Here is a 22,160-nt window from a genome sequence, read left to right on the forward strand (position 1 = left end):
CATCCCTAAACTAGCCATTTGCTTTTTGATTTTGTTTTTGTTTTTTATTTGGTATATTTGAGATTTGTTTATGTGATTTAAGGCTGTGTTGGGATAAGTTTTTTTAAAAAAAATATAAACAAACATTTTTGGTATTATTTTTACAAAATTAGAAAGAGTATTTTGAGAAAATTTAAAATTGAAGTTATAAATATTATTTCTTAAACGTTCTTTAATTTATTTATTTTTTGAAAAATTTGTCTATTTGTTTGAGAAAGTATACATTTTTTAAATAAAAAAATATTTTACTAAAAAAAGAATATACAAATTAGGAATCCTTAAATGTATAATCTTTAGTCTAAATTTAAGTTATAGTGGAAATTTTTTATATTCAAAATTATTTATCTTTTTCAAGAATTATGTTTCCAACTTATGTTTGATAACACTTAAATTTAGTGCAATATCTAAGTAATAACCGGATTTAATTCTTGGATGCGGAAGTGGAGAACATGGAGCGATATGGCTGAAAATTTAAAACATACTTTTCTAATATATTTTATGTCTTCAATTTTATATTTTATTACCTTAATTTTCAAAGAAATATTAAATCGACTCTTGAAGTTGAAATGATGTACAATCCTTTGTTTCCGTATTTAATATACTTTTGAATATAATTTATTGGTTTATCAGTTATTCGATTAGTCTAATTCGAATTGGATAGTATTGCATAAATAATAAAAAAAATTCTATCAAATTTTAACACAACTGTATTTTTCAGGATTAATTATACTTTTTTAAAATTATTTATGTCGAAATTATAGAACAATTTTTAAATTTCTCATCGATGGTAACTTTCATTTAAAATCAAAACTTCAATATATATTTTTAAATTAGAAAAACCACTATTAATTTAGTATTAAATATGAAAAATATTTGATAAGTAGTTTTACATTTTTAATTTTGTCAGAAGAGTCTGAAAGTGCTCTATCTTAACTTATCACAGATATTAAAAAAAATCTAAAGTTAACTCAATAAATAATATCATATAAAAAATTATTTTAAATAACTTTACCTCATACGAGTCTTCGTTAATAATAACAAACAAAAGAAAATCATATTTGTTGTAAAATGAAATCGATAGACACAAGAAAGACATTTTAATAAGTGTTTGTCATTTTAAATAATATAAAGTTATGTCATTTTAAGAGAGATAGACACAAGAAAATATTTTTTTATTTAAAATTTAAATTACACTTTCTCTCCTATGATTTCCATTCTTTGTATCTATCTCTCTTAAAATGACATAACTTATGTCATTTAAAATGACAAGCACCAAACCCTTTAAATTAAAAAAATAGAGATTACAAACCGTTAAAAACGCGTTTAGTCTATGAATAAATAGTTGACCTTCACAGTAACCTAAAACATATTCTTATCTTACCATATTCTTATTCGTTTTGTTTTTATAAAGTTAGTTTAGATAATTTTGTATAATATCTATCGAAATAATGTCATTTTAGGATAGAAATTATTATGTATTTATAATTTTAATTTATTTCGGGGTTATAATAATTTTTATTATTCTAATTTTTTAATTTTTCAACCCAAAACGACATTGTTTCAGAAAACATTAGACAAAACTATCTAAAATAACATTAGATACTTTTTAAAAAAGTGAGACCAGCAATTTAAATGAACAAAAACTTGACATGAAATTCGATCTATGTGCAAGAATCAATATTCTCTTATTGAAAAGAGAAAAGCATTCCCCTAAAAAAATCATATATAATATGATTTTACATAATTTCTTTAAAATTATATTTTGAAGTTTTTTGTATTTTGACTTATTTATAGATTTGTTTCTATTTTAAATTTTTAGAAAAATTTAGAACTTACAATTTTAATTAAAATATAGTAAATAGCTCAGAAAATTTTATAAAAAAAAAAATCTTTACAAATTATTTTTTTTAAAATTAACATTAATTGTTAATCTTATATATATAGCACGTTAAAAATAATTTAAATAATATTAACAAAAATAAAAGCATAAAATTGAAAAAGGGTTCGTTGAGACTGTTATTTTTTTAAAAAATAACATTTATAGGATGTAATAATACGATTTGTTCTTCCACATTTTTATGGTAGTGGCTACGATGTGATGATGGTTGTGGTCTATGAAGCACCGACACTTCAAAATCCCTAACGTGTGGTGTTCGACACTTTCTGACACTCCAACACTTCTCGACACTCCAATACTCGTTGCAAAGACTCAAAAAAAGTTCAAAGGTTACGTTGCGTTGCATTTTGAGTTTCAACTATTAGATTCGTTGGATTATGATTACTATTTTATTTGAGTTTAATATAATCTTATGTTCATTTGCAAAATTGATGGGTATTATAAGTTTAGCTTTATTTTTTATTAAATTATTGAATATTAAATATAATATGCACTGCATAAATTAAAAATATTATATAACATCAAAACGTGTCCTAACTTGTCGAAATTTAAGATTTTATAGAATTAACGTATCGGAGTGTCGTGTCGTGTCGTGTTCCGTGTCGGTGCAACATAGGTTGTGGTGATTGGTGGTGGTGGTGGTGGTGGTGATAGTGGCATGTGGTAGTGATGGGTGGAGGCCGTGGTGATGGTGGTGACGACAGCAATGATGGTACGACGGCGATGGTGACGATGGTGGCGGTAGTCGTGTCGGGATGATGGTGATGGTAATGATGATGATAGAGGTGGAGAATGATTGAGAGAGACAAGTGTTTCTCATTTTTTGCCTGGAAACAAAAAATCAAAAGTTTTGTGATTCTTTTTTCTGTTTCCAGCTCAAAAATTAAATCGGTTCATCACGGGAACAAAAAAATGAACCGATTTTACTAAACGAGTTTTCTATCCATTTCTGTTGCCACGAACAAAAATTAAAAAAAAATAATTTCGGGAAGGTTGTCATGCACACCTTTATATGATCAGTTCACCGGTTCTAGGGTTAACTCGGTCGCGCCGATTCGGATTTATTAACAATGGTTTCAATTTATTTAATTTTTTTTTAATTCTTAAGTTCATAAAACTCATTCAACTATATTCATTGTGCAAATCAGTTCGAGTTTAGCCTTTCAAGCTTTTTGTAATGTAGAAAAAATATTCCATTATTTTGTAAAATAATTAGTTTAAAGGGTTTGATATTTGTAATTTAAATGATATAGAGTTATGTCATTTTTTTGTTGTTGATAAAAGGAGGGTCTAGCCCAACAACACTATATTAATAACTTTTGCATGCTCAAAGAGACATGCTCCAACAGACAGCCTGTGCAAAAAGCATTCCAGGAGGATAGAATGCTATCAGGGAGAGAGGAAAAAAACAACATCCCAATCCCTTCCTGTAAGAAACCTAACTTTGCTAGCCTATCTGCACAATCATTCAAATTCCTAGGAACAAAACTCCAACAGATTTGAACAAAACTTTTAGCAATACTCCTAATCTCTTTACAAATGGAATCAAAACAAACAGAACCAACTTGGTCTTCCACACATTGAAGAGCTTCTTTGCTGTCACAATACAGCCAGATTCGCAAGCAATTATTGTCTCTTGCAAGCTTTAAAGCATTCAAAATACCTCTGAGTTCAGCTTCAAGAGGCAAACAGACTCCAAGTTGCAAGGAAAATCCTCCCAACCACTCGCCTTTGGAAGAAACTAGAAAGCCACCGCAAGCACCTTTCCTTGAATAAAAGTTAACAGTTCCATCAACATAGGCTCTGGTAACATCCTGTAAATCAAGAGATTCAGTGCCAAAGGGGACAGCTATAGGGGAAGGACAAGGGTCAAAAGGATCAGCTTTGCTAAATTTCTTCATGTCAGAAAGAAAGTTGAGAATTTTAAGCACAGGATCAGAAGGCCAAATGTAAACCTCCTCATGGACTAAGGCATTTCTCCATTGCCACAAAAACCAACAGGAGATACAAAACACTTCTTTCCAAGAAATCCAAAGCTTAGTTGAGAAAGAATTTTCCAAATTAACTCTAAACCACTCCAAGCCACTTAGAGTCATGAATTTAATAGGGATTGATCCCTCAAACCAAACCTCCCATATTGCTTTTGCAGCTCTGCAATCTCTAAGAATGTGCAAGAGGGTCTCCTCCTCAGAGAAGCAAATAGGACAGCTGTTCTCCCCACCACCCCATCTACTGGTTCTACTCCTGACAGGGAGTTTATTTAAACACGCAAGCCAAATAAAAACAGCCACCCTATACGGTCCTTTCCATTTCCAGATGGATTGCCAGATTCTGTCCTTCTCAGCATTACAGGTCAATAATTGATCATATGCAGTCTTCACAATGGATTTCCCAGGCCTTCTATTCTTCCAAACCAAAATATGACCTGGCATGCTGCAACTAGGAGGAGGGAAATTAACAAGTTTAGACAAAATAGAATCATCAAGAAACTTCTTCAAATAAATCCAGTTCCAATCTCTAGTATTCTGGTCAACAACATCAGAAACAGACATAGCTAAATCAGTGACAGGAGGCTTAGTAGAAGCCATTACAAAAAGGTTCTCATTCCCAACTCCCCATCTGTCCACCCAGAACAAGGACTCCTTACCATCACCAATTTCTCATTCAAGAAATGGATCCAATTTCTCTCTGGCTGCACAAATACTCTTCCAGAGGGAAGAATCACTCCCTCTAGCAATCAACTTATGCTTAGGATTCTGCTTTCTGCCATATTTACCTAACAAGACCTTAGCCCATAATTCTCCTGATCATTTATTAACTGCCATGCTACTTTCTGCATGAAAGCTACATTCTGCACTTTCAAGTTGATGATACCCAACCCCCCATGCTCCTTAGGACAACACAACTGGTCCTATGATACATAGTGAGCTCTCCTCTTCTCCTCAGAGTCTCCCCAAATGAACCTACGCTGCATCTTTATAATATCCTGGCATACATGAGCAGGAAGGATGTTGTTCTGCATCTGATAGCAAGGAATGGCAGAAATTACACTCTTTGCAAGAGTAATTCTGCCAGCTAGAGACAAGCATTTAGTTTTCTAACCTTGAAGTCTATTTTGGACTCTACTAATCACATCTGCATAGTGATTTTTCCCAGCTCTTCCATGTCTCATCAACACTCCCAAATACCTACCAAGATTGTTCACCTTCTTAAAACCACTAGCTTTGGAGATAAGTTCCACATCATCCAGGTGAGTATTTTTAGAGAAATAAATACAAGTTTTCTCTATGCTCACACATTGACCTGACATACTGGAAAACATCTTCAAGCAAGCTAAAATGCTATTAAGTTGACTGAGGGAAGCTTCAGCAAAAGGCAAACATCATCAGCAAATAAGAGGTGAGAAACATACGGACCTTTTTTACCAGCCTTAATAGGTTTCCAGTTCTTCCTTTCCACTTCATCCTGGATTAGATGAGTGAGCTTTTCCATACACAAAATAAACAGGTAAGGGGAGAGAGGATCCCCTTGCCTAATTCCCCTTTGAGGCTTAAAACCCTGAGTTCTAGAGCCATTCCAGAGAATCTCAAGATGTGAGCTAGTAACACATCCCATGATAGCTCTAATCAGGTCTTCAGGCAACTTCAAATCTTCAAGTGTAGCTTTAATAAACCTCCAATTGAGCTTGTCATAAGCTTTCTCTAAATCTATTTTAATAGAAAAATAGCTTTTCCTCCCTTTCATCCTGTGCATGGCATGAATAAGCTCTTGAGCTATAATGATGTTGTCTTGAATGTGCCTCTTAGGGACAAAACTAGTCTGGTTTGGGGATATGACACTACTCAGGAAGGGCTTGATTTTGTTCACCAGAATCTTACTTAGCCCCTTATAGACATAATTACACAAAGCAATTGGCCGGAGCTGCCTCATCAATGAAGGCCTATCAACTTTAGGAATAAGAACAATAAGAGTATTATTGATATCCCAAATCTGGTCAGGATGCAGAAGATATCTCTGGATGCAACTGATTACCTGGTCCTTAATAACTTCCCAATTTTTTTGATAGAACATAGCTGGGAGCTCATCTGGACCAGGAGCTTTTAAGGGGGGCATTTGAAAAAAAGCATTTTTAACCTCATCAGCAGATATATTAATGGACAGCTGGGCCAGCTTATCTACACTCCCATTCGGCCAGCTGCTACTAGTATTTATCCAGACAGGTTCCTCCAAATTCTCCTTGAACAGATTCAGAAAAAAACCCCTAGAAAGGGCTATAAGCTCCTCTTCACCAGTCACCCAACCACCTTTGTCATCTTGGAGCTTTAATATCTTATTTCTGCTCCTACGAATAAGAGTGCTGGTGTGATAAAAATGGGTGTTTCTGTCACCATCTCTGATCCATTCTCCTCTAGATTTTTGGTACCAAATCTGCTCCTCTTGATCTAGGATCTCTTCAAGTTCCTTCCTCAGCTTATTTTCCAGTTCTTCAAGTTGGGAGCTGTTCTTATAATTAAGTTGCCTTTGAATACCTTCCATTCGGGCAATAACTCTATTTTTCCTAACCTGAGTAAACCAAAAGATATCCCTGTTCCACTCCTTTAGCAAAGGGATGAAGGAATTCAAGCTGTCTAGCAAGCTGGTCTTGTGATTCCAGTTTTCCTTAAGAAAAGAACTGAATCTAGGGTCATTCTGCCAGATGGCCATAAACCTAAAAGGTCTATCACACCAATTGGAGTCCTCTTTATCCATCCTAACCAGAATAAGATTATGATCTAAAAACAGCCTAGGTAGCACTAGAACCTCAGCTTCTTCAAAACAAGCTCTCCATTCATCATTGGAGACAGCTCTGTCTAGCCTCTTGTAAATTCTGTCCAGGTGAAGAAATTTGGGGCCCTTCCAAGTGAACCTGTTACCCCCACCCCCTAGGTCCAGCATACCACAGGCATCCAACACCTCAATAAACTTTTTTCATCTATTGAAATCAACTGGTCCCCCCTCTCTTTTCAGCAGGAGAGGCAATTTCATTGAAGTCACCAGATATCAATCAGGGGTCATTCATAGTTCTTCCCAAGTGCTTCAGATCCTCCCATAACACCATCATCTTCCCTTCTTGAAGGCTAGCATACACAGCCATCCAGAAGAATCCTTTCTTACCAGGAGAATCAACCCAAACATGAATAAACTGATCATTGGAAACATGGAGAGTTATCTTTAACTCAGAAGGATTCCACATTAGCCAAATCCCACAAGCAAAACCTTTAGCATCAACAACTATATGGTTAGAGAAACCCAAACTACTAATAATTCTGATGGCTTTCTTACCACTAACTCTAGGCTCTAAAATTGCAGCCACACCAACCCTATATTTCCTACAAAACCTGATAAAAGTGCTTTTAAATTGCTTCTTAGCAGCACCTCTACAGTTCCATGTTAGGACATTCATTATACAAATTGGGGATGGTGCAAGATTCCAGAGTCCTTGCTACTCAAACAATGAGATTCCTCAAGAAATTCCTGACTTAAGTTCACACCACCTTCACAGCCAGAACTAGCAGTAAACATGACAGTCCTAGAATCAAAACTTAAAGAGGGTTCCAATCCCATACCTGACAAGGATTCCACAACTTTTGCTTTTTCCCCCATAACAAGGTCAGGGGGGTCCGGTTCCTTCATTAAATCATCAGTCAATAAGCTGCCATCACACTGGGAACTGCTAGGAGCTGGATTGTTAACTTCAACATTGAGGACATCTTCTGCCATCATCAGAGCACTCCACCTATTGCTCTCCTGCTTGCCAAAAGCAGACTGAGAAGGAATCTTCACAGGTTTGTGAACAGAGTTACTGCCAGGAGCAAACTTGGCCTGATAGCTGGCCGCAGCTCCCTTCCCCTTCCCACCGTGGGTCTTGCCAGAACTTTTCTTCACAAAACGAGCTGCAGCTTTAGTTCTTGAATTTCTCTCAACAGCAATGGAAGCTGCTGCTGTGAACTCCAACTCCACCAAAGGTTGCTGACTAATTTTCTCACCTGATATATTCTCCTTGTTCACCTTTGAACAAGATGAACTAGTCACTGAATTCTTCTCCACGCCATTCGTCTGTAACGCTTTCTCACCTTTCTCTCCTGGTGTAGGTTCAACCAGGTTCTTCCTATTAGATAAATCCTCTCCAAACTTCCTATTACTACCATTATCCATTTTCTGGATATTTTGAGAGCCCCCTCCTCCTGCGCTGCACAACCATCCACGACCCTAAACCCTGAGGAGCAGGGGTATCCCTTGGCTGGTCTTGAGTCTCTTCAGCCTTAGTGGGAGATTTGGGCCTTGCACATTCAGAACATGAATCCGAGTTATGCCCATACTTCCCGCATTTGAGACAGATAAGAAACAACCCCTCATACTCAACTTTCTTCCTTCTCCCATCAATAATGTATTCTCCTCTCAAGGGTGCTGACAAATCCAACTCGATACAGACTCGAGCAAATCTAGCTCTATCCCCAGTTGAGGTGGAATACTCCTGGGGAACACCAGGTAAGCGCACCCATGCCGCAACCTTGTGAATATTGGCTGATTCAGGATCAAAACAGGGCTCCCACTTTCTGATAGCTAAATAATGACCCAAGATTACCCAGGGACCTCCCGTGATAGCAAGATTAAGGTCCTCTAGGCTGTTGAATCTCACAGAATAGAATTCATTTCCTAGATCCGCTACAGTAATGCTACCTATTTTCGCCCACAAGGCTTCCAACCTCTTCTTCATAAAACCAACCCCAACTTTCTTCCCCAACAACTTCACAATCAGCGCATTCCTCCAGCGTTGCCTCATCCTAGCCCACGCTTCTTTGTTACTCTTAATCTCCACAGACCCATCCTCTCTAAACACAGTCTGAAAACCCCACTCCGAGATCACATCCATGCTAGGATCCAAGGGTTCCAGATCTGGATCATCATCAACGACAAGCCAGGGCAAAGTCTCCCCCATCACTCCATTCTCCACACCTGTGACATCTGCGAAGGAACGATGTTTTTCCATCACCGGAGTACCAGACTGGTACTCCTTCACCTTCTCCCTCAAACGAGCTTCAGAAGGAAACTCCTCACCATTCTTAGAACGCTTCTTGCTTCTTCGCGACAAGGACAACATATCACCATTATCAGTAAGCTCTTCTCCCATGGAGAAGAAGAAAGAAAAAGCTTCAGAGATCTTCGAAGAAAAATTTGCTGATCAAACCCTAGCAGAACGAGAATAACGCGCTTGTGACACCACTCGCCTAACCCATCTCATTGTCCGAGTTATGTCATTTTAAATGAGAGATAGACACAAACAATGAAATTTATGGTAGAGAAAGTGAGTGATTTTTTTAATTTAAATTTTAAATAAAAGAAATATTAGTTTGTGTTTTTCTCTCTTTTAAAATGAATAACTCTATATCATTTAAAATAACAAACACCTTTCCTAGTTTAAATTATAAATACTCAAAGCTAACGCGAACTGTGTCCAAAATGTCACTATTCCCTAACTTCTTTCCCTAAATGCCACGCCAACAATGTTAATTTCCAATATGCCACGTGGACAAGTTTGCTGGACATTGTAACGAACTCAATTTGCTGTTATGTCACGTTCCTGGTGGACACCAAGTTCGCTACTCCAGGTAGCGAACTTGGTTGTAATTAATGCATCTGCACGTTTCCACCTGCCACGATAACACGTGGCAGACATGGGCAGCGAACTTCGTTGCATGTCTGCCACGTTGCGTGGCAGGTGAAAACGTGCAGTTGCATTAATTGCAACCAAGTTCGCTACAATGCCCAGCAAACTTGCCTACGTGGCATATTAGAAATTAACACTGTTGGCGTGACATTTAGAAAAAAAATTGAGAAACAGTGGCATTTTGATCACTGTTCATGATTGAGATAAAATGCTCATAGATGCAAAGTAGTCCAACAAAATCATTTTAAATTGTTTAAAAGGTGGTTTTTTTCTTTTTGCATTTGAATAGTCTAAAATTATAATTTTGCAATATTTTAATATTATTTTCTCATGTACATTTTATTAATACAAGAAAAAAAAACAATGCACAATATAAAGGATATTATAATAAATTTCATATCACCTTATCCAATATTTAATTGTGACAAATAATTCACAATATAAATTTATGAGTCAATTGTTTATCGTGTATTTATCCTATGCCACAATGGACATCAAACGCAACCTACTATACACTTTTTTAAAACTATTTGTAATGAAATTACAGTAGCAATTGTTAAATCTCTTATCAGTTGTGACTTTTTTTTTTGGTAATTTCATTTGTGACTTTTAATTACAATACGACAGTGTCTTTGCTATTTTTTTTTCTTTCTAAAAAGTTAAAAAATATTAAATATGAAAAATATTTAATAAATAGTTTCACTTTTCACATTTCGTCACAAGTATATGGAAACGTTATATTTCAACTTATAAATAAATTGGAAAAATAAATATAATTCAATGAATAATGTCATATTAATTTTTTTAAATTACTATATCTTATAATCTCTCTATCTTACTTAATAATAACAAAAACAACAAAATCTTATTTAACAATAAAATAGAAGCAAAGGAAAAAAAAGTTTTTAACGAGAAATGATATCGATATTTTTCAAGCACATCAATTTTATTTGAATTTTTAAAAAATTGCATTAATCGTAATATTCAATATCTTTCTTATCACATGATGTAAATTTATCAGTATTATATGTGATTTTGAGCTTTGCAATTATATTATAATATAAAAATTAATATAATATCGAATAAATAAAACAAAAATGGAAAAAACTATTCTCATATTACATGTGATAAGTTTTCTTTCTTACATACCATTCGATAATTGTATCACTTTTTTATTTTATTTATATTTTATTTTTTAGGTGATACAGCCTACACATTTATCTATATGACATGAGATAATTTATCTTCTTCTTTTATCATTATATTCATAAAACCCAACAAAAATATATCGATTTAAGGTTTGTAACGGTATAATAAATAAAGGGTTTATGTTTATCATGTAACATGATATAACATCACTTTCCTACACACACATTAAAGAGGTGGAGTCCATATATTTTTCTTTATCTTTCATCATTTCACTTTCTCTCTCCATTTTTTTATGCGCGTTGAAAACAACACTTAAATCATGTAACATAACACTAATAAAACCCATAAATAAAATTATCTCCTATTCGGTCTCTCTTTTCTTCATATATCACCATATGAGCCCACGTGTTCTATGTGCGTATAATAAATTATGTTATGCAACCGCTTTTAGGGTTTGTCTCTCTTTGTTCTATAAATGGTATCTTTCTCTGCTATTTTGATTTTACGCGGCGGAATGTTGGGGTTTTGATTTTAGGGTTCCTTTTAATTTATTTATTTGGATTTTATGAATGATCGGCGATAAGGTAATTTGGGGGTTTAGGGTAGTGGCTATTAAGGCGGCTTAATAAGGTTAAATTATTAGTCTTTCGTCCAACTCTGTTGTGGGTTTTGACGTTCACTGTCTAGAAGTTCTGCAATGGATTTGTTCTGCCCTATATTTTGTTTCGGTGTTTGTCATTTACTTTTTGGTTTTGGGTATTTTTATATTTAGTGATGGAAAATTTGGAATGCAAGAGGTTTTGACGTTGATTGCGCGTGCAAGGATTTCTGTTGCATCTCCCAGCTAACCAATAATTTCTGTTGTGGGTTTTGACGTTGATTGCCTGGAACATCTGCGATGGATTCGTTCTGTTCTAGTTTTTGTTTCGGTGTTTGTCATTTACTTCATATTTTTATGTTTGGTGATGGAAAATTCGGATTGAAAGAGGTTCTGGGTCTGTTACGGGAATGATTATGCGGCTTGTTGTTTATTGTTGAGTTAATGGAAGAAACCATGAGATATGGAGGATTTTATTGATACCACGGTACGTACAAAGGTTTTTCTTGGGTTTTCTTACCTATCTTGGCTATTTTTGTAACACAAGGATGGCAAAACAAAGAGATGGTAATACAAAAAGAAAGAAAAAATGGTGGCTTTACTGAGGAAGCCTGACCTCTTGCTTGCACACAGTGCCAAACTAATATTTTCAACTGATATGTTTTATTAATCCAAACTCTAATTAAATAGACAATTACACATGAAAGCCATAATGCATGAAAATAGGAACCACCTAAAACTATGTATACCCACTTTGCTAGGCTTTGGAAACTGCAAGACTTATTCAAATAAATTCAAATACTAGTCTAGTAACTAATTAGCAACAATAACGAAATAATAAAATAAAACAAAATAAAAACTAAAAAATTCGTAACATTCCCTCTCTCTAAAAATTACTCTTGTCTCCAAGAGTAATTCCTTTTATTTTTTTATTCTATTTTTCCCTATCGGGCGGCTCCTCTTCGAGCTCCATCTCGGCTTCTCCGTCGCTACCCTCCATGACAGCGTGAATTGCGAATAACTTCTTACAACGGTGACCCGGTACATAAGTCTCATTACAACGAAAGCATAAGCCATTTCGTCTTTGTTCCGAGATTTCATCAAAGGATAATCGTTTGACCGGTGGATTTTCGCTCCGGGTTGGGTTATTCATGAGGGAAAGGGTTGAACTTGTGCTATTTGGGGAGATCTGGCTATTTCGTGCCTCATACAATTTGGCAAGCCCAATAGCATTAGATAAGGAAGTGGGTCGATTTGCTTGCACATCCGCCCGAAGAGTCTCAGAGAGCCCACTTATGAAGCAACTTACTTGCCTTGACACCTCCAATCGTCCAACCTTGGAGAGCAATTTCTCAAATTGACTTTGGTATTCTTGCACCGTACCATGTTGCTCCAACTTGGTCAATTCCCCAAAGAAATCAACAAATTGATTGGCACCGTAGCGTTGCAGTATTTCTTTCCGAAACTCCAACCAAGTGATATGGGGATGGTCTTGGATGAGTAATTGGTACCACAACTGAGCATCTCCTGTGAAATGGAAAGATGCTAGTGAAACTCTTTCTTCTTCTGGGGTGTGATGATATTGGAAAAATTGTTCAGCTCGACATAGCCAACTAGTTGGGTCTTCATTGTCATTGAATCGCGGAAAATCCAACTTGACCACCTTGGGAGCGTATGTTGCATGCGATTCTGAAGCATTATGGGAGCTGCTTCCAGAATTATTCCCTTTTCGATGTGTTGGTGTGGTGACAATAACATCCAACCTATTGGAAAGTTGAGCGAACATCTCCTTAAATTGTTCTGACAAGGACTGCATTGCATTTTCCAATCTCTCCACACGTTCATCCATGCCTGTGCTCTGATACCAAGCTGGTACGTACAAAGATTTTTCTTGGGTTTTCTTACCTATCTTGGCTATTTTTGTAACACAAGGATGGCAAAACAAAGAGATGGCAATACAAAAATAAAGAAAAAATGGTGGCTTTACTGAGGAAGCCTGACCTCTTGCTTGCACACAGTGCCAAACTAATATTTTCAACTGATATGTTTTATTAATCCAAACTCTAATTAAATAGACAATTACACATGAAAGCCATAATGCATGAAAATAGGAACCACCTAAAACTACCTATACCCACTTTGCTAGGCTTTGGAAACTGCCAAGACTTATTCAAATAAATTCAAATACTAGTCTAGTAACTAATTAGCAACAATAACGAAATAATAAAATAAAACAAAATAAAAACTAAAAAATTCGTAACATACCATAGAGTGACTGATTTGGGATGGTACTTGAATGTTTGTTATTTTAGAGGAACACCATGTGTGTTGGGATGGTACTGATATGGAGCACTATATTTGGGACAACATGTGTGTATTGGCTAGCTGGAGATGCAACAGAAATACTTGTAGGGTTTTTTGCACAGAGAAACACCATTACCATCTGCCCCTTATTATAATGCCAAGAATGCTTACTGTTATCCAAGGAAACCTCATTCATACCCTGAGAAGAAATTGTGTGGGTTCCTTTGATATTAATCATTTTGGAGTACTTAAACTAAATCTTTGACAACAGGTAATCACTGGGATTGCACTTCCAGTTGGATTGGACAACTGGCAGCACTGATGGGACAGTTCGGACGTGGGACTGTCATCACTGGTCAATGCGCTAATGTGATAAATCTTGGTGCCGGAGGTGGCTCTTTGATCACTGAGTGCCCATGGGTTTTAGTTGGTGTGCGGAATGCTGTCATATTGGAGCATTACATGTAAGCTGATCATGTGGTCTGCCTTATTGTGAAGGCTTGGAATATTCAGACTGGCTGAGAGTTTACTCTTAATGAACCTAAGGGGCAAGTCCTTGACATGATTGTTGGCAATGATGCACTGTTGGCTGGAGCAGAGGTAACTTCCCATACAGTGGTTTATGGTTGTTATTTAATACTATTTAGACTTTTTTTTTTTTTTTTTTTCTGTAATCTTCACTGGTCCAGAGATTGGACAATTTTAAAACCATCTGATGGTCAGTTCTTCATACTGACATAGACATTGCCAAAATTTTCTTAGTCTTTCTGCTGTGTAACATTGAAACCAAAAATATTGTGTGTTTTTTGGGTCATGTTTTTTTTATTATGAATCTTAGGCGGTATACTTTTTTTCTATCTTAGCTACTCAACTACATGTTGCTTTTTTCTACATGGTAATTTTTCTGAAAGGATTATTTTTTATCTTATTTTCTTCATGTTTGGGACCTTGATACATTAGAGTGTAAAATGACACTCTATGGGCATACTGACATAGTCACATCCCTTATTTGTTGGGACAATTATTTGTTATCAAGTTCATATGACTGCACCATTAAGGACTGGGATGCCACCGAAGAGGGAACTTTGAAAGTGACATATACATACAAAGAGGAAAATGTAAGTTGCGTAACCACTATAACATGTGTGCATAAAGTAAAATTTTCATTTTATGTCAAATGTCATTTGGTTATATTTTCATTCGTAGAAATCTAGTTGTTACTTTTTATAATTGGTCAAGGATTTAGTTGATTCACCTTTTTCCATATTTTCTATTTATATTATAGGGTGTTCTTGCACCTAGTGGGATGACTGATGCAGAAGACAAGCATAGACTGTTCTGCTCTTGCAGAGACACTTCGGTTCGCCTGTATGATTTGCCATCGTATGTTTTTAACAAAAACAAATGAATTAGTTGTTGCTCTAAAGATGAATAGAACAATTTGTTACTTAGCTTTCGATTATGGACAGCATTTGCTGAGCTCTAGTGGTGATGCCCAGAGGCATCGCAAGTATCTGAGAACAATGTCTCGCATAAACTAGGGGAACAATTTGTAGCTGGTTCGAGATAGTGGAATCCTGAATATTTACAATAGAGAGGAATTTCGTGAGGGCATGAGGAAGCCTGATTATCAAGGCCATTGATAATTTCTCTACTCTAGTGGATTTTATGAGAAATAGTCATGATTCTCAAATATTAGCAATCTGTTCAAGCATGCAGAAGGGCAGTTTAAAATTGATACTGAATTTGTTGCAATGCAACTTTTGGTTACCCTTATCCATCATGGCATATCTTTTGTTGAGCCAGTATGCTTCAGAATTCTGGTTTGATTTTTAGGAATGGGTAAAAGGGAATTGTGTAAAAGTATTAAAAAAAGGAAAAGACAATTATAAAGGACTTGAATAATTTGTATAGGGTCATAAATTGAAATCTGAGTGTTCGTCCATGTAAAAAAGAAGCGTAGAAAACTAATTGTAAGAGTAACGGTTTTGCTATGCTAATGTATGAAATGATTTTGCTAAGTTCAACTTAGTTGCCATTATATATCATGACAATTTTTTTTTTCTTGAGCAAGTATGCTGAAGATTTTTTTGTGTGAATTTTAGGGAGATTCCTTATCTTTGCTAATAAGCAATGTTGAAAGTGAGTTTGTTTTATATCTTTAGGTATGAGATTATATTTTATTTGGGATTTTAAAAGTGTTCCTCATCATAAGTTATTTCCCAAGCTAAAAGAACTGTTGTAGAGGAAGTTTCACTTCCTTATGCAGATCAAAGAAAAATATACTATCTGTCAGCATTAATTGTGAATTATCGACAAATCTGTAAGAACTGAATTTTGTCTCTTGCATAATGATATTATGACCCAAAACAACTAGGAGAAAAAATAAATACTCAGGTTTTCGTATTGCATGATGTAATTGATATTTTTCCACTAATATTTTGGATTCAGAATTTTTAAGCCAAATTTATTTTAAATTAATAAAACTAGTTTACAAATAAGAAGCTAAGCTACTATATTGATCGCATTCAAACATGCTCTTTCTAGTCGTCTAAACAACTTACTTGAGACTTGGCTTTATGATCCAGGAAAACAAAAGAAAATTCTGAGTAACGTTATAACGAGGAAAAAGCAAAAAATATTACAAAGATCATAAAGTGCTTAGTAGTGTCAACTGAAGCTAATTTAAATTGAAAATCTAATCAAAACTGAATAAGGTTTCTAGCACCACAATCAACACCTATCATTTGATAAATTTGTCTACTTCATATGTCGATCTCGGGGAAGGAAAATTAAAAAAAGTTTATAAAAAAGTACAAAGGTAAACCAAAAATGGCTAGAAGTTATTAATGTAAACCAACAAACCGACGACATATGCATTGGTCTTGTATTTACTCAAGGAAAATTGTTCATTCATTAGCAAATTATTATTTTCCTTAAATTTTGCTTGCAAGATTTCTTTCTTGCTGATTAAATAAAGAGTATATATCTCTTGAGTCATCAACTGATATATTGAAATTTCATAGAAAGGCAAAGGTAGTGGCAATTTGGAACCTCAAAGTTCTTCAGCCACTTGCTGGATGGATGGTCTGGACTTTGTTACCACAAGCACTATGTCTTGAGCATCCTTTGGAGAAACAGAAAGGGGAAAACGTGAATCTAAGAGATCTTTCAACAACATATTTTGAGTAGATGAGTTAAACAAATATGAGATTAGCTCTCTAATGCATTATTGCTTGTTTCCTTAGCATTGCTGTTCTGTACTTTTGTACTCTTTTCTTTCTCACTTTTGCCACTTGAACAAGGTTTTAAGATTTGTTGGGCTGTTGAAATTGATTGTTGTTACTATTCCATATCTAGTATTCAAGAACAAGTTAAAACGCTAGGGTTTATAATCTCCCTTTCCTTGAATAGTAGAATCCCTCCTATCATTATTTAGACAGCTAAGATGATTCAGCAATAAAAGAGGTGTGGTTTTCTGTTAACTCTAAAGAAACATGAACTAAAATAAGCTATTATATTTTGATCGCACTCAAAATTTCTCTTTCTTGTGTTTTTACTTTGGTTTTGGTTAGTCTCTTTTGTTGTTCATAACTAATCTAAAACCTGGGCTTTGTTATCCTTTAAGGAAACAAGCAAAAAAAATTTCAGACAGCAGCAACTATAATAATACTCCAATAGAAGAAAAACACCATAACACCCATAATTTGATAAATTTGATATTGAAGGTTGTTGTTGTAAATAGTATAGAAGTCCCACATTGTGTATACGTCGTTGTATTTTGTATTTGGTTTTATATATAAATGAAATCTCCTTCGTGTAGTTGACACAAGGATTACAAGGAACACTGTCCTCTGAGTAAAATATTTTTTTTTTCTCCGGAAACAGTCATATCTGTCAGTTTCCGGCTTCCATATATTGTTTCCGGACCTGTCTGAACACTGTCGCCGTCAGGAACCACCGTTGACCGCCGCCCGCCGCCGTTGACCACCGTCTCCGGCGACTTTTCCGGTGAAACACCCACCGTTCTGCTTGCCACAAAGAGGCGGTCCTTTCTGTCCAGGACCCACCTGAAGAATCCAAGCCACGCGCTCTCACGCGCTCGAAACAGCAGTTGCAGCCCGTCTTCTTGCAGCGGCGCCGGTTTGCCATCGGACCACCACAGTTCTCTTCGTCTTCTCCTTGCGCACCTGGATCTGTCCTCACTTTGTGGTTTTGACTTTGTTTCGGCTTCGCACAGTGTCTTTTCCTTGCTGGTTACTATTCACGCGTGTCTCTTTGCTTTCCATTACTGTTCATCTTTGTTTCAGGTGACCTATGGCTGATTTGTCATCACATGATGCATCCAAGGGTTCTCAAAAGCATGACACGCCTGTTTTTACTAATTATGTTAATGTTCCGCTGCACGTCGACAAGTTGGATGGCTCCAATTATGATTCTTGGGCTTCTGATCTCCGACTTTGGCTTGATGGACAGGACTACACTGACCATCACATTATTAAGGCTGAGTCCATCTCGGTAGATGTACGCCCTCATTGGAAAAAGGTTGATGCTCAGTTATGTAGCATCATCAAGTCTACCATCCACCCGTCCTTGAAGCAGATTTTTCGTGCTCACGTCACTTGTGAGTCTGTTTGGCGTCAGGCCAAGTCACTTTATACCAATGACACTCAGCGACTCTATGGTGTTTGTCAAAATTTGATCACTACTATTGCTGCTCAACAACTTGATGTCTCTATGTCTGCTTACTTGGGAAAAGTTCAGGGCCTCCTTCATGATTTCAATGAACTGTTGCCGCCTGCTACAGATCCTGCTACAGAACTTGAGCAACGCAACACGTTCTTCATGCTCATGGCTCTTTATGGTTTGCCCCCGGAATACTCTGTCAACCGGGATCAGATCTTGGGCTCTACTACTGTTCCATCGCTGGACTCTGTTTGGTCTACGTTGCTTCTAATTCCACCTAAGACTGCTATGGAGCCTGCAGTATCTGCTCCCTCTTCAATTGACCCATCTGCTCTTGTCTCCAAAGGTTATGCACGTGGATGCAAACCCTCTACGAGACGCTTTCTCTGCACTCATTGCAACAAGCCAGGCCATACTATTGATCATTGCTGGGATCTTCACGGTCGCATCCTCGCTCCGCTCATTTTGCACAGAGTGTTGCTCCTGCCTCGGACTCCGCTTTGATTGCTGGACCACAGCCACCTCCGTCTGTTCTCACTGACTTCTTGCAATGGTATGAAGGGAAGCGTCCTCCTGGTACCACTGCCTCTGGTGCACACACGGGTAATTCCTTTGCTGGTGTTTCTCACTCGCCCTCTCTTGGTCCATGGATTCTCGATTCTGGTGCATCTGACCATATTTCTGGTAATAAGTCTTTATTTACCTTTCTCTGTACGTCTGGTCCCCTGCCCAGTATCACTATGACTAATGGGTCACTGGTTCAGTCCCAAGGGATTGGTACTGTTTTCCTTTTTCCTTCTATTCCCATTAAGAATGTGCTTTATATTCCTCATTCTCCTTTCAACCTTATTTCCATTAGTCGCTTGACTCAATCCCTTGATTGTATTATTTCTTTCACTAAAGAGTCTGTCATTTTGCAGGATCGGATCTCGAGGAGGACACTTGGCGTCGGATCTGAGTCCAATGGCCTTTATCAGCTTTCCACTTCTGTCCCAGTGTGCTCTGCTGTGGATTCTCCGCTTACTATCCATGCTCAGTTGGGTCATCCAAGTCTTGCTAAGCTCCAGAAGATGGTCTCACGTTTCTCAAAATTATCTAGTTTGTCTTGTGAGTCATGTCAGTTAGGGAAACACACTCGTAGTTCGTTTCCCGATCGTGTCAGTCGTCGGTCTTCGTCTCCTTTTGCTTTAGTTCATTCAGATATTTGGGGTCCTAGTCGTACCGTTTCCACTATGGGGTACAAATATTTTGTAACTTTTATTGATGATTATTCTCGATGTACTTGGTTATTTTTAATGAAAAATCGGTCTGAATTGTTTTCTATTTTCAACAAGTTCTTTAATGAAATCCTTACTCAATTTGGTGTTTCCATTCGCATTTTTCGAAGTGATAATGCTCGTGAATATTTGTCTCATCAGTTTCAAACCTTCTTTGCGTCTCACGGCATCCTTCACCCGACATCATGTTCACACACCCCTCAACAAAATGGGGTTGCTGAACGCAAGAACCGTCACCTAATTGAGACTACTCGGACACTTTTGTTACATAGTCATATCCCCTTCCAGTATTGGGGCGATGTTGTCCTCACAGCTTGTTATCTCATTAATCGCATGCCTTCCTCCGTACTAAATAACTAGGTACCACATTCTGTGTTGTTTCCCCATCAACCTTTGTACCCACTCACTCTTCACATCTTTGGTTCTACTTGTTTTGTCCACAATCTCAGTCCTGGTCTTGACAAGTTATCTGCTAAGTCACATAAATGTATTTTCCTGGGTTACCCTCGCTCACAAAAGGATTATCGTTGTTACTCTCCCAGTCTTCGTCGTTACTTTGTCTCGACGGATGTTACATTCTTTGAGTCTATCCCATTCTTTGACTCCTCCTCCTTTCCCAGTGATTCTGTTGCTACTCAGCTACCTTTACCCCCTGTTTCAGTTCAATATATACCTTCACCATCTCCTTCTTTAGATGTCCCCGTCCATGTTCCCCCCCTCCAGGTCTATCATCGTCGGCAACGTCCACATGTTCCCCAGGACCCTGCCCCCCAAGACCCTGCCCCTATTGTTACTGAGGCTCCTGTGGACTCACTTCCGTCATCATGTCCTCTGGAAGCTCTGATCCTTCCGTCTGACATTGATGTACCCATTGCACTCCGAAAAGGTACTCGTGATTCTCGTCCCCCTCCCAGGTATTTAATAAATTTGAGCTATCATCGTCTTTCACCATTCCATTTTGCTTGCCTCTCTTCTCTTTCTTCTGTATCTGTTCTTAAGACTACAGGTGATGCCTTATCACATTCTGGATGGCGACAGGCCATGATTGATGAGATGAGTGCACTTCAGAGCAGTGGTACCTGGGATCTGGTTCCCCTTCTCTCTGGGAAGTCTGTTGTTGGCTGTCGATGGATATACACGGTTAAAGTTGGTGCTGATGGTCAGGTGGACCGTCTCAAGGCCCGCTTGGTGGCTAAAGGTTATACTCAGGTATTTGGCCTCGACTATGGTGACACATTTTCTCCCGTGGCGAAAATGACTTCTGTTCGCCTCTTTATTACTATGGTAGCCATTCATCACTGGCCTATGTATCAGCTGGACATAAAGAATGCTTTCCTCCATGGTGATCTGCGGGAAGAGGTTTATATGGAGCAACCTCCTGGGTTTGTTGCTCAGGGGGAGTCTAACCTAGTTTGTCGTCTCCGGAAATCCTTGTATGGTCTCAAGCAATCTCCCCGGGCCTTGTTTAGAAGGTTTAGCACTGTTGTACAGCAGTTTGGCATGACTCGAAGTGATGCTGATCACTCAGTCTTTTATAGACACTCTGATTCAGGTTCTATTTATTTGGTAGTATATGTTGATGATATCGTCATTACAGGTAATGATACTCATGGCATAACTCAGATAAAACAACATTTGTGCCATCATTTTCAAACAAAGGACCTTGGAAGACTCCGATATTTTTTAGGAATAGAAGTGGCCCAATCCAAAGATGGCATTGTACTATCACAGAGAAAATATGCTATGGATATTCTTGAGGAGACAGCACTGTTGAATGTTAAGCCCGTCGATACTCCTATGGATCCAAATGTCAAGCTTTTGCCAAATCAGGGGGAGCTATTTTCTGATCCAGAAAGGTATAGAAGATTGGTTGGGAAACTGAACTATCTCACAGTTACTCGACCAGACATTTCCTTTGCAGTCAGTGTAGTAAGTCAGTTCTTGAATTCTCCCTGTGAAGATCACTGGAACGCAGTAATCCGTATCCTCAAGTACATCAAGACTGCTCCTGGCAAAGGTCTTCTCTATGAAAACAAGGGTCATACCAGAGTTGTAGGATACTCAGATGCTGATTGGGCAGGTTCTCCTATTGATAGAAGATCCACCTCTGGGTATTGTGTATTCGTTGGAGATAACTTGATTTCCTGGAGAAGTAAGAAACAAAGTGTAGTTGCTAGATCAAGTGCTGAAGCAGAATATCGCTCCATGGCCACAGCACAGCTACCTGTGAACTCATCTGGTTAAAACAACTACTGAAAGAACTCAAGTTTGGAGACACTGGCCCAGTATATCTCATTTGTGATAATCAAGCTGCTTTGCATATTGCTTCAAATCCAGTGTTTCATGAAAGGACTAAGCACATTGAGATAGATTGTCATTTCCTTAGAGAAAAGGTTCTCTCAGGAGATATAGTCACTCGTTTTATCAACTCCAATGATCAATTAGCTGATGTATTCACTAGGTCTTTGAGAGGACCTAGGATAGACCAGATATGTAACAAGC

General features: G+C 37.2%; 1 protein-coding gene across 1 annotated transcript; it reads left to right on the top strand.

The window, feature by feature from the left end:
- The first annotated feature begins 14,388 nt into the window (after window positions 1-14,388).
- Window positions 14,389-15,414, top strand: LOC133313681 (zinc finger CCCH domain-containing protein 17-like). Its single transcript, XM_061515079.1, has 3 exons — window positions 14,389-14,813; window positions 14,981-15,078; window positions 15,165-15,414. The coding sequence occupies exons 1-3, from the start codon at window positions 14,664-14,666 to the stop codon at window positions 15,172-15,174; spliced, it is 258 nt and encodes an 85-aa protein (XP_061371063.1). The 5' UTR covers window positions 14,389-14,663; the 3' UTR covers window positions 15,175-15,414.
- Window positions 15,415-22,160: the final 6,746 nt, after the last annotated feature.

This window comes from Gastrolobium bilobum, unplaced genomic scaffold (assembly GCF_033153095.1).
Source record: "Gastrolobium bilobum isolate Gb01-03AN ecotype WA unplaced genomic scaffold, APGP_CSIRO_Gbil_v1 utg3001, whole genome shotgun sequence".
In the NCBI taxonomy this organism is placed as follows: Eukaryota; Viridiplantae; Streptophyta; class Magnoliopsida; order Fabales; family Fabaceae; genus Gastrolobium; species Gastrolobium bilobum.

What these genes read in the sequence shown, in the direction of transcription:
- LOC133313681 (XM_061515079.1), top strand. Translation starts at nt 14,664, where the DNA reads ATGACACTCTATGGGCATACTGACATAGTCACATCCCTTATTTGTTGG. An exon ending in ATACATACAAAGAGGAAAAT is followed by an intron (nt 14,814 to 14,980) that starts GTAAGTTGCGTA and finishes TTTATATTATAG; the next exon opens with GGTGTTCTTGCACCTAGTGG.